Source organism: Cynara cardunculus (genome assembly GCF_001531365.2).
Source record: "Cynara cardunculus var. scolymus isolate 2C chromosome LG 13, CcrdV1, whole genome shotgun sequence".
Classification (NCBI taxonomy): Eukaryota; Viridiplantae; Streptophyta; class Magnoliopsida; order Asterales; family Asteraceae; genus Cynara; species Cynara cardunculus.
The window spans coordinates 23,624,736-23,637,290 of NC_037540.1; the positions used below are offsets into that span (position 1 = coordinate 23,624,736).

The 12,555-nt window shown below is 34.4% G+C and overlaps 2 protein-coding genes across 2 annotated transcripts in view; one reads left to right on the forward strand and one right to left on the reverse strand.

Annotated features, from left to right (window-relative positions):
* Positions 1-2,049, forward strand: part of LOC112525318 (quinone oxidoreductase-like protein 2) — a 3,291-nt gene extending 1,242 nt beyond the window's left edge. The window contains exons 3-6 of the mRNA XM_025135402.1: positions 1,013-1,104; positions 1,178-1,436; positions 1,594-1,737; positions 1,837-2,049. Of these exons, the coding sequence (XP_024991170.1) occupies positions 1,013-1,104; positions 1,178-1,436; positions 1,594-1,737; positions 1,837-1,938 (597 nt within the window). The 3' untranslated portion in view covers positions 1,939-2,049. The remainder of the gene's footprint in view (positions 1-1,012; positions 1,105-1,177; positions 1,437-1,593; positions 1,738-1,836) is intronic.
* A 1,450-nt stretch (positions 2,050-3,499) lies between these two features.
* LOC112525138 (autophagy-related protein 18d-like) lies at positions 3,500-8,256 on the reverse strand. The gene is made up of 6 exons (XM_025135107.1): positions 7,986-8,256; positions 7,798-7,859; positions 6,013-6,810; positions 5,590-5,848; positions 3,814-3,937; positions 3,500-3,732 (listed from the first exon to the last, which is right to left on the reverse strand). The coding sequence occupies exons 3-6, from the start codon at positions 6,793-6,795 to the stop codon at positions 3,621-3,623; spliced, it is 1,278 nt and encodes a 425-aa protein (XP_024990875.1). The 5' UTR covers positions 6,796-6,810; positions 7,798-7,859; positions 7,986-8,256; the 3' UTR covers positions 3,500-3,620.
* Positions 8,257-12,555: the final 4,299 nt, after the last annotated feature.

Consider the following 12,555-nt stretch of genomic DNA (forward strand, 5'->3'; position numbering starts at 1 on the left):
AAATTAAAGAATTACATAAAAAATAGAACTTTTAAATAGTTGATTTGATATTAATATTGATATATATATATTTTAAATTTTTTTGATATTTTAAATTTATATTTTATTCAAAAATATAATCATTATTGCTTTATTAAAAACACATAAAATCGTATTATAATATCGACAGAGACAAATAATAAAATCAAGATGTGTTTCGTTGCATTACGCGAATACTCTCCTAGTATTAGAATAAAATATAAAAATTTATACCATATATTTTATTAAATGTGTTACAAGTTAAAATTAAAACAAAATTCACTTAATTTTCTAATATTGTTTGAAACAAGATCTTCAATTGATTCTTCGTAATTGACCTTCTCCAATAAATCGTTAATTTAAAAGATTAGTATACCAATTAACAATTGTTGTTTACCTCAAAATCACATGAAACTCTAGCTCCTCTGAACTCTCAAGTTTGATGTGTATTATGAACAATGGCGATTGGTATCGTGATAAAAGAAGTCAACGAAATTGAAGGTGTTGCTCGTCAAACAAGAAAATAGAATATTATTAATTAGAGTTGTCTTTGGTCCTTTAATCATAAAATTAGCGATCGAAAAAATACAGATGAACAAGACTAGTCCACTGCGAGAGTTCAGATTTTAAATTAGAGATCTAAGAAGAAGGAATTACATATTATAATAAATTTCGCAAACGTGGCGATTTTGTGCAAAGTTTGAAAAAGATGGTGAGACCTCCTTTTAAAATGGTTAGTTTTATGATTATCTTAAAATAAATCCTTTCTTATAACTGAGTGAATAAGGACCGTTTACCAAACGATTACCTGGGTAAGCATTAAAACTTCGGTAAGTGAGGGCAATGACTTCTACCATGTAATTTGTTGCATTGGTAGACTAAAGTCTTGTCCGCTAAGTGAATGATAGCGTTGAATTTTGTAAGTGAACACTTACCCGGGTAAGCGTTTGGTAAACGGCCCCTAAGTTATTAAGTTGATCATGTAATCCTACAGGTGTTGCTCGTTCTTGGAGCATCTGGAGGTGTTGGTCTTGCAGCTGTTCAAATCGGAAAGATTTGTGGTGCGATTGTCATTGCCGTAGCTAGGTGTGTGTTACCGTCTATATGAATCGCCTAATTTTCAACCAATTCTACACATTTATTGAATTTAAATTCTCAGAGGATCCAAGAAAGTAGAGTTTTTGAAGTCAGTGGGTGCGGATCATGTTGTTGACTTGAGCAACGGAGGTATGATCAAAAGCGTGAAAGCATTTTTGAGAGGGAAAAAGTTGAAAGGTGTTGATGTTCTGTACGATCCAGTTGGAGGCAAACTTACGAAAGAAAGCATGAAGTTGTTGAATTGGGGAGCACAAATTTTGATTATAGGATTTGCGAGCGATGAGGTCCCTCTCATTCCTGCTAATATTGCACTTGTTAAGGTAAGGTAGTCAACTCAATTATTTACTAAAGAACGATACCCAGGTCATAAGCTCAGCTGACTCTTCCAGAAGGTCAAGGGTTCAAAGCGAAATGTGGGTGAATATATATATAGTTAGAAATGGTAAAATTGGGAATTGATGGGTATTTTTGGGGCAGAATTGGACAATTCATGGATTCTACTGGGGGAACTATGAAGCAATAAAAGCAGGTGGAATAGAAGAGTCTGTGAAGGAGCTGCTATCTTGGTTGGCAAGGGGCTTGATTACCATCCACATTTATCATTCATACAAACTCCAAGAGGTAACAAGTCTTGAAAGAGAAATGTTGCAATGAATATGAAAAACAACCAAAATGACAAGAAGTGTTTGGAAGTTGAGATTGAAAATGTTGTTTTGGCAGGTCAACCTTGCATTTTTAGATATCAAGGAGAGGAAAGTAATTGGGAAGGTCATGATTACTTCTACTTCTACTTCTACTTCTACTTCTACTTCTAGGCTCTAAGTATAAGTAGTGTCCTTCTAGTTGTATTCCGATTTTAATTTTTCTAGACTCTACTCTTCACTTCAAAAATGTATCCATCCATAAATGGTGAAAAATACTTCTATTAATTAATTATATTGAATCCGACAGCCATTGCTTTTAATGCTACGTGAACAAGTAATATTCTGTTTTTTTTAATAGTCTGTTGCATAAAATTGGTTATCATATATACTATAGTGATTTTCTTTTATGATTGTTCAGATGCATAATATACCTTAAATAACGCACTAACTTAAAAATTAGACAACTCTCAAAATTTTGTAATAAAAACAAGGTCGGTCGGTCCTGAGGCTTCTAATGTCCTGTGAGAGAATGCTAAAATATGCCTCATGCCGATTTTTTAAGCAAACGAAACATACTATTTTGATTTTCTAAAGAATTTGGGACCTAGTTAATGAAGGTATCAAAACAACCAAACAAGAAGGGATGAGAAACAATATTCACTTATTTGATGACCGTATTTAAGTTGTCTTTCTTTAATTAGATTACTTAATTGACGCACTGGACGGTTTGGCTTGTTGTTTATAGCCCATATGATTAAACCAAAGCTAATGACACATAAAAAATTGATGCCCTGTACGGTCGCCTGAGATTAAAATAAAACCAACTTTGTATTAGTAATTCCTATTGCAAAACTTCTTATTTTGTGAGAGCAACATGTTGTTTTGGGATACTAAAATGATACCAACGTTGCTTTCATTCCTATTTTGAAAACCAACTTTTCTAAAAATGGACATTTAAGAGAAATAATTGATTTCATTAGAATGCAATTTGTCAAAACACCCAAAATGGAAACTATTACAAGCTCGTATTTGTTAACATTTTTCAGATATGAGGGAGGGGAAAGTAAACGGGAAAATGATCCAAAAAACATAATTTATTTTAGGCACTAGAAGCCAGCCAGTATGAGTTAGTTACCAAATAAAGATGGTGTTGGTATATGTGACAAATTCCCCAAATACATAGTTGGAACAAAACTATGTGGTTTTAGCATCAATAATGTTTTCACTCCCAAACAATTTATGTTACTGATAACACAATTTCAACACATGTTTCAGTATATTTTAAAAACGAAGGAGTTTATACTAATTATTCTGGTTTTGGTAATTGGCGATCGAATGTTAAAGTCGATGGTCATACACCTTTTTGTAGTCCCAAAATTTTTATACTTGGAATTTGGTAACATTTTCCATTTCTTATGTTGTTTTGAGAGAAAAAAGAAGATATAACATTGTCTGTCTAAGCAAATACAAGAATTAAAAAAAAACCACAAATATAAAAGAAACCCCCATTTAAGATACTAAACATTTGAGAATTTTTTGAAAAGTGTTCAGTCTGTCAAAAAGCTGTGTGCAAAGGCATTGGCACATCTTTCTTGAAATTTAACATGATTGTAAATGCCAGAAATGAAAATGCTCTTTGTATATAACAGCAAATGACTGACCCACTACCTTTTTGTTATTATTATTGAAATTAAATAATTTGAAGATTTAAGGCCAATAATAGATTAAGAAATAGGAGAGATTAAAAGCTGAACTCCTTATTCAGAAGAAAGCAAGTAAAGTAGGTGATATTCACATTTTAAGGGAAGAATCTGAATTTGCAACTACGAATGGAAAGGGAAGGGAATAATGTTTGTCAACTTATCTACTAGTAGTAGTAGTAGGGTTCTTGAGTTGAGTTTTGAGGAAACGTACATACTCATGCTGTACCATCTCCCCTCCATTCACGGGATCAAATATGCACCTGTAGAAACTGATCATTTTCACAATTCATCAGATACCACAACACAATCACAATCACAATCACAATCACAATCAATGGGAAACAACTCACCTTCCATCCATACCCACAATAATCACTGTGTTCTGTGATCCAAATGCCGACATGTACTGGGTGGATTCAGGCAAGTGAAACCGAGCAAATGACCATTCTGAGCTAAAGTACTTCGGCAACACCCCTAAACACATCCACAACAATATCAGATTGCCCATCTAAACCAATTACTTCAAGAGCTACAATTCAATTCAATTCCCACCAAAATACGAAATGCTTTCCGAAAGAAACTATGATTCTTGATTTTTGATATTTTCATGCTCCATTGATAATCAATATACTATTTCATTCCCACAAAAATTGCAACATTTCCTTTTTTAGAAAATGACATCTGCCCATCATCATCATTGAGAGAATTACTTTGAGCCCACCACGTTTCTCTATTTTGCCTTCATTGAAAAACATTTGATCAATAGTCAACAATTTTCTTAAACTATATGTCAAGTCAAACATTGCATTTCTCATGAGATGGAGGAGGTAACATATCAAGATTATCGGATTCATAGGGGGTCACCTGGCTTCAAGGTTCTAAATGACGTGACCTGTTGTGTGGCCGCAAGGTCAAGCCTCAAGTTTTACTAGTTACGGCGAGGTCATGGCGTTTTTCAAGGCGTGGCTTAAGACAACAATACGCCGTGGCTTAAGACAACAAATCATGTGTGTAATATATATAATATATAAGGGAAGGATCATTTAGGAACCTTAAATCTTTTAGGAACCAGGAACCACCTATTTTGTGACAATATTCATCATAAATATTTGTCACGACATTCAAATATATGAATATTACAGAAAATGATACGAAGAGCTCATAACAAAAAGAATGTTCTATCAATGGTTCCATAATCCATCTATCTTTGATCTAACATCATATACAAAAAGTGTGTTAGATTAGATGTATCATATAAAGAAACTATCCTTCCATGAAATCAACTCCATGTTTGTGTACATGAGTAAGGATTTAGGGTTTTAAGTTTTTCCTTCTTGTTGTTTTATTTAAGTCTTTTATTCAATAAGGTCCTGCTATCAGTCGTACATAATAATCCCTAGGTTAGATATAAAAAAAATTAGAAAACCTCACAACTTATCACGTCTTGCGCCATAACGAGCCATAACACACCTTATTGTGCCTTACCATAAGCCACGCATGCCCTGCCACGGAGGTTAACTTGGCGCCATAGCATGCTTTATCGCTACCATAACGTGTTATTTTGAACATTATGCAGCTCTTTTTTTAACTAAAGGTCAGGTTGGCATATCCCATCACCTAATCTTTCTAATATGGCCATCCTTGCAGACATAGTAATTAATCACTTACTATTTCAGTTTCAAAAAGTTACCCACTTGCTAGTTGGGTCATGGGTGCTTTAGAGCTCTCGTTAATCCTACAAGAACTGCAACATCTTTCTAGGATGTTCCATGAAAATTGCACAATTTCCTTTTCCAAGATAGTTTTTAGGTTACAATTACCTAATTGCCATCGATCATCTAAAAAATGAAGTCAAGTATAGATTTGAGTCCACAAGGTTGCTTTATTTTCTCTTTGTTGGGGAGTATTTTAGCCATCTAATTGTCATACACTTTCTCATAAACTGTCTATATGTCAAGCCAAGCATTGTAAATTTCATGGACAGGAGAGTGGTTCTTATGATACTTCATTTCAAAAGGAGCACCTTTCAGCCCAAAGCAATGCTCTAAGAAGTAAATAGATCGATTAACTTTAATTGCCATTGTTAAAAATAAAAATCACATACAATTTAAGGGATCTTATATTACCTTTCATGAAAGATAGCGAAGAACCAGGGTTGGCACCAATACTTGGCGAAATGAGGGCATCAAGAGAAGATGAAGAATTCTGGTGGGATAGTGCTGGACTGTCGATAGCTTTAGATTGAGTTGATAGATCCTCACTGACCACCCGCACTCTGAGACTAAATATATGCACAGTACCTTTGTCGCTTGACACAGCCAGCCATTGGACATTTGGAGAAAGGGCTATACCATATATATCAGCTCTATCCACTCCTCTGCGAACCTACAAGGACATATAGATAGTGAAATAGGTAAGTTCCATGTGATGTTTTAGTTTCTACCTTCATTTGTTTCCAAATTTTCTGATATGAGATCTTTTAAAATAATAATAGAACACAAATTTGAACAAACATTACATGAACACTCATATAAAAGAACAAATCATACCTCTTGCAATCGAGTCCCATCCATTGTGTTGAAAATTCTAATCAATGTGCCCTTTGTGCTAGCGGTGGCAAGAAGAAGTCCGTCCATTGTCATGGTTAAGCATGCTATTCGAGAATCATGAGCATTGATCAACTTTGTCATATTTAGTCCAAAATGTTCAACCCTAACTTGTCCTCGGCGTAAACCTGGGCAAGCCATTACAGATGTATTCACCTGGTGCGAGAGGCAACAAAGTCCTCTAGAATTTGCCAGGGTCTCTATCTGATGTAGAAGCTTCAGATCCGTAAAATTATAAACATATATCTTGTGTTCAAGAACAACAACAATACGATCACGTCTTAATTTTACAGCCCTAACCTCTGACCTAAATGAAAATTCACCAATACATCGACTCTGATGATCATCCCAAATTATTACTTTATTTGGCGGATACTGTGTATTAGCTTTACCACCGACAAGTGCTAGAATGTTGCTTCGGAAAAGCATCTCAATTATCCCAAATCCCCCACTTTTGAGATCACGCCTGAAGGTTTCTTTAAAAGGATCACAGTTATATATACGAAAACCATGGGTTGTCCCGGCAGCAAAACAACCATAATCCTGGTTCCAGGACACTGATAGTAAATCTATTTCACTCTCATCTATCTCTGGATTTGAATTGCCGGAGGGATCATTAATGGCATCCATTAGGGGCTCAAAAGCAGCAAACTCTGATTGTTGAAACTTGAAATCCTCCGTGCTCGTTGAAACAGCCAAACTCATAGGGGAAGAAACAATAGTCATCAAGGCAACCTAAAGCTGTAAAAATGTTCAACAAACATAATTTATTTTCCAGAATTAATCAATTAGAAACAATAATTAGCATGCTGCAAATAAGTATCAAGTAAAAACTCAAGAATTGTGTAAAAGAACTTGAATAGAAAAAAATGAGTCGAAATACATGCTACAGTGAAATTGATATAAGTGGTGTCAAGCAATATTCTCAAGTTTCTACTTTTTAAAGGACTCCTGATTATGTTCTTCAAATGTGTACATCATGTAAATGACACTTACACCCAGAAACAAATCCATGGTACGAGTACTTGGTATTGACAATCTGAGACTTCCTTACTATTTCGCAGTTCCTTAATGCCTATCCATGCAACATAGTACCTTGAACATGCTACTTTTTGGAAATACGTAGATATAATTGCTGAGTGGGCCTTTTTTCTATTTTACCAGTCCTACCAGCCAATTGCTGCTAGTTATGGTTATAACTATCCAATTGCCTAGATCACACATTTAATTTCCTAATTATATGATAGATATTGTGATTCTACGAATTTTCTGGCATTTATATTCACCTAGGTCCAAATTCAACAAAGTATTCACTCAAGCACTAGAATAATTCAAAGATTCCTACCCGTCAAATTGAAAATCATATCCAGTCTTTCATGGATGATAATATCATGAGAACCTAAAAAGAGTCGCAAACAGACGTGCAAGGAAAACGAAAGGAAATGGGTGACTATAACCATTCCTAAATTCCTATCTATCGCATTGAAAATCATATCAAGTCTTTCACAGATAACGATTTGATGAAACTAAAACAGTCGGCAAGCAAAACTGAGCAATCCATAAGGAAAACCAAAGAAAATAGACAGCGACAATGATTCATAAATCACTTTCTATCAAATTGAAAATCATATCAATACTTTAACACAGAACCATTTCATGAAACTAAAATGGTAAGCAAACAAATCGAACCAATCATACAAGGAAAACGAAAGGGAATCAACAACTTACGAAGTCATTGAAAATTCACTCGATCGCGCAATCCTGTAAATCGATATCGCCTCAACAGCTACCTATCAATATCCGTAAATTATACACATACGAAACGTGAAAGTGAAGCAAAGTGTTGAAATCTGAATCAAATGAAGAAATTAAAAACCCTAGAAATAAGAATCTGGAACCGATTATAATCAACTCACCTTGAAGAAGAAGTTTTACAAGTTCAAATCAGGATCCAATGGTCAAAGTTGAGTGCGATTGAGGATTAAATTGGTTGGAAAAAGGAAGGACTGATTTTTGGTGTGCAAGAGTGAGAGGGAGATGAGATCAGAGAGCATGACGTGAAGTTTTGTTGGTGGAAAACTCGTGATTAAGAAGCAAGACGACTGGAAATTTGTTGCAGATTTTGTTTTGGTTTTAGGCACACCATCAAACACATGCGTCTGCTTGAGCCTTCCCAATTTTAGAGGTCACGAAGCCGTGAGTAACATGTCAGCCAACATGAGATGCAAATAGTAATTACAAAATATTTCAATAATAGAAGCCCAAAATACATTTTAAATATTTCAATAAATAGGGAGGTAACTCATATCAACATGGTAATCGGTTAATGTTTTAACCGATTATCTGGGTACTTAAATATTTAAAACTTTATATTTTAGGTACCAAAATGGAAATTCTAAAAGTACGTTACCCTAAATAAGAATTAAGTTAAAGTACGTTAGTTTTTCATGCAATTTGCTCTTATAAGTATATATCAATATGGGTATCAAGTTAAAATAAATACTTATTTTTTATATAACTTTTTAAAAGTTAATTATATTTATGATAATTTTCGTCCCTGTTGTTTAAACAAAACTACGAAACCACTCATGTAATTCAGTAAATATAGAAATGATCGCTACAGATTGCATTTTACTTTGCTAGTGGTCTCTAATACCGACTCCGTTAAAAAAAGTGTATGTTACGTGAGAAGGATCTTGGTCATTTAACCCCTTTTTTATTCTTTAGTAAAAAATTAAACAACGGGAACCCACATCCAGCCCTCTTTAGCAACTCTTTCTCCTGTCATATTCTCCAACAGAATTGATAGAAGTTTCTCTTTCCTCTCCGGCTAGCATCTAGAACCTCCCATTTCTATCCTCTTGTCCCTACTCATCATCACAACAAACACTAACAAAGAAGGGTTTGATTAGGACTTACCCACTTGAATCATGTATCTAATCTATGGAAGTGTTTGACGGACCCGAGTCTAGCAGTGCCGCTACTAGAAGTAAGACTAGACAGTAAATTGAATTTTGTGGAAACAGCAGAAGTTATAACTGATCGAAAAACCAAAGTATTGCGGAACAAGTAAATCAGTCTGGTAGAAGTTCAGTGGCATTTTCACAAAGGTTCTGAGGCAACCTAGGAGTTAGAATCCGAAATGAGAACCGAATATCCGTGATTATTTAATTGAATAAATTCTGGGACGGAATTCTTTTGAGGTGTGGATAATATGATAAATAGGTTCTGGTTATCACCTGAGGTAATTTTTATGTGATTACCTGATTACATGATCATGTGAATATTTGATTAATTGCTATAATTGGTCAGGTGGGGACATGCTTACATGAGATTAATATGTGAGTATGTATATTCTATGCATGGGAAATATGATTATGTGTGTAAGCAAGGAAATGCATGTAGTTTTATATACATACATGTGTGGGTGCATGTGTTGATATATGTATGCATGTTTTATGAGCATGCATGCCCATGCATGGATAAGTATGTATGAATGAAGGATTGTACCTCTTCAACCGCCTTCCTCTTAAGAAAGGTATAAAAAGGGATTTTTGAAAAAGAAAACTTGTTTCCTGCCATTTTTGGAAAGTTAAGAGAGAGTAAAAATATTGTGAGTATTGTTTGTCAAAGTTGGAATCTGAAATTGGTATCAATTTGTAGTTGATTCGTATTTGCTACTTTTCATCTTCAAATTCTGAGTTTGTATAAGGTGAGTCTCGTTTAAAAATAGCCTTTGAATATGACTTCGATCACTGGTTTTATAACTTTGAAATGATGATGTATGTTTTGTAAATGTTGTATCTGTTCTTATTGATCTTCATTGACTGGTAAAGGCTATATTCGGACAAGTACTGTCCGAGGAGGGTTATTACCGGCCAAGCTTTAACCGGTAAGGGTTTTGGGTGAATTCAGTGTTGTCCGATGAGGTCTTATCGGACATATCTTTGTCCGATAAGGTCTCTTTACCGGACACAGAGTTGTCCGGATTAATGTAAACATTATGTGTTGACCGGTGAAAGCTTGTGTTCGGACAATTGATGTTCGATAATGGTATGTCCGGACACTATGTTGTCCGATGAGGGATGTCCGGTTAGCTGTTCATCGCTTAGAATAGTTGTCCAGATAAGAGTGTCCGGCTGAGAGTGTCCGGATATGTGTTGTCCGGATAGACTTGTTCGAACAGTATTATCCAGATGAGAGTTGGCCAATGAATTTATTGATAAAACTTCAAGTTATTTAGTAACGGGATTCCACAATTAACGTTTAATTGGTTTTCAAATTGTTATATTGTGAAAAGGGTATTTTACATCTTTTAGTAAATTGGAAAAGATACAAATATTTCTTCCAGACGTGGTGACATAAGTCTATTCTGGTTTGAAACTCTATTTTGAAATGTTTTTTTCCATACGTGGTGACATAAGTCTGTTCTGGTTTGAAACTATATTTTGGGAAATGTTTCTTCTAGACATGGTGACGTAAATATGTTATGGAATGAAACTTTGTTTTACGAAATAGTTCCCCCAGACGTGGTGACATTTTGTCTGTTCTGGCATGGAACTAGTATTTGGTACTTCCAGACGTGGTGAAGTAAGTATGTTCTAGTAAAGAACCCTGTTTTGAAGAAGAAATAAGAGTAGTATATCAAGGAGAGGTGTACCTATGGATATAAGGGTGACAATTGTAGGTGTGGTTAATATTATAACTCTTGTTATTATCACTATCAAATACAATAATTCTAAATTAGCATTTTTTTGTGATTTGATGATTTAGAGGTATTGTTCTCTTTAGAAATAATAACTTTGATGTTATTGAGAAGGGGAAAACGATTTATAACCAGAGGCATTAATTGCCTATGATTTCTAAATGATTTTTTATCAAGTTTCAACAAAGTGAGAATGATATATAGGGGCTCTGGTTGGTTTTCTAGAAGGACCAGAGGACCTCTGGTCATGGGGGGGTCTTAAAAATGTCTTCGGGATTTTATGAACCAGAGGCTCTGTATGTATATACAGAGGCTGTGTATCTTAGAAATAATTATTTCATAGTGTCTAAGCTCTCTTTTAAAAATCAAATCTTTTCTTCAAATATATTTATAAATGGAATAAAGAACCAGAGGAGCTCTGGTTATAGCTTATTTATCTTTTAAAATCAAGTTAGGTCCTTTTTGGATCAGAGATTCCGTGAGTCCAGATGGTCTTTGGTTGAGTGTTGAATTTTTAAATATTAAGTTAAATATAAAGGCTCTGGTCAGTAGAATCAGAAGCTCTGGTGATCAAGAGCAGAGGAGCTCTGGCCCTTTGAGCCAAAGAAGTTCTATGACAATTCTGTTAAGAGTTACAGAATTCCGAGAAAGTTGCAATTTGTGCTTTATGTTGTAGCAATTTGTTGGTTTATATATTTTGGCTAATAAACATATTTGCATGTTTTTGCTAAAATATACTTATCTTTATATAAAAGATGTTTTATCAAGTTTTAGTGATCTTCATCCTGTAATTGCAAAGAAGTGATTTACTCACTAGACCTTCCGGTTTAACTCTCATTTTGTGTTTAAAAATGTGCATTGCAGGAACAGCGGGGTCACGAGATATTAAGGGGAAGGGGAAAATATAATTATTTTTCTTATGTATTATCTACTTTATGAAGATCAGTCTGTTGCCTGTATATTTTGAAGATACATGTTGCTATACATGTGATAGTGTAAAGATATTCTTTTGGATTTTTCATATGTAAATTATGTACATATAGTATCCTTGTATTAGTGGAACCCGTGTGATGTAAATTATATTTCTTTTATATGAAATATATGTTATATGCAAATATGGAGTTTGGGGTGTTACAGAAGGTGGTATCATCATTGGTCCCCAAATCATGGTCCAATGGATGAGACGAATGCAACAACAACAAACTTGTATAGGGATCCTATCATCTGAAAAGTGAGACTATTGAGATGACATATCACCTGAAGGGAGACTATTGAGATGACATATTACCTGAAAAGGAGACTATTGAGATGACATATCACCTGAAAATGAGACTATTGAGATGACATATCACCTGAAAAGGGAGACTATTGAGATGACATACACGATATGTGGAAGAAGATTAGAGATGAGGGTTTGATAACATTTGGGTTCATCCTAGTGTAATGGCAATGGTGTTTTGGGACGTAGGTTGGAGACATCAGGTCATCCTTCACCAAAATATCAAACGTGAATCAAAACAGAGAGAAGAAATATAAAATATGCGCTTTAAGGAAAATTTAAGAAAAGACGAAAATGTCCATCACCAAGAGGTACTTTGATCAGATGCTAGGACAATAGACCATTTTTATGGTAAAATACAAATTATAGTGACTATTTATATATATATTTTTAATTTATGAACGATTGTTGTAATTTTGTGTTAACCCACCAACCAAATTGTAGTTTACTCTTAAGATAATTTAGATTTAAAAAATATTGGGGTTATGGAGTTTTCAAAACT

Excerpts from the sequence above, each read along its gene's own strand:
- LOC112525138 (XM_025135107.1), bottom strand. The coding sequence starts at position 6,795 with ATGACTATTGTTTCTTCCCCTATGAGTTTGGCTGTTTCAACGAGCACG. Across the intron at positions 3,938-5,589 it reads TTCGCTATCTTTCATGAAAG|GGGTGTTGCCGAAGTACTTT; the intron begins GTAATATAAGAT and ends GGATGTGTTTAG. Across the intron at positions 3,733-3,813 it reads ATTGTGGGTATGGATGGAAG|TTTCTACAGGTGCATATTTG; the intron begins GTGAGTTGTTTC and ends GAAAATGATCAG.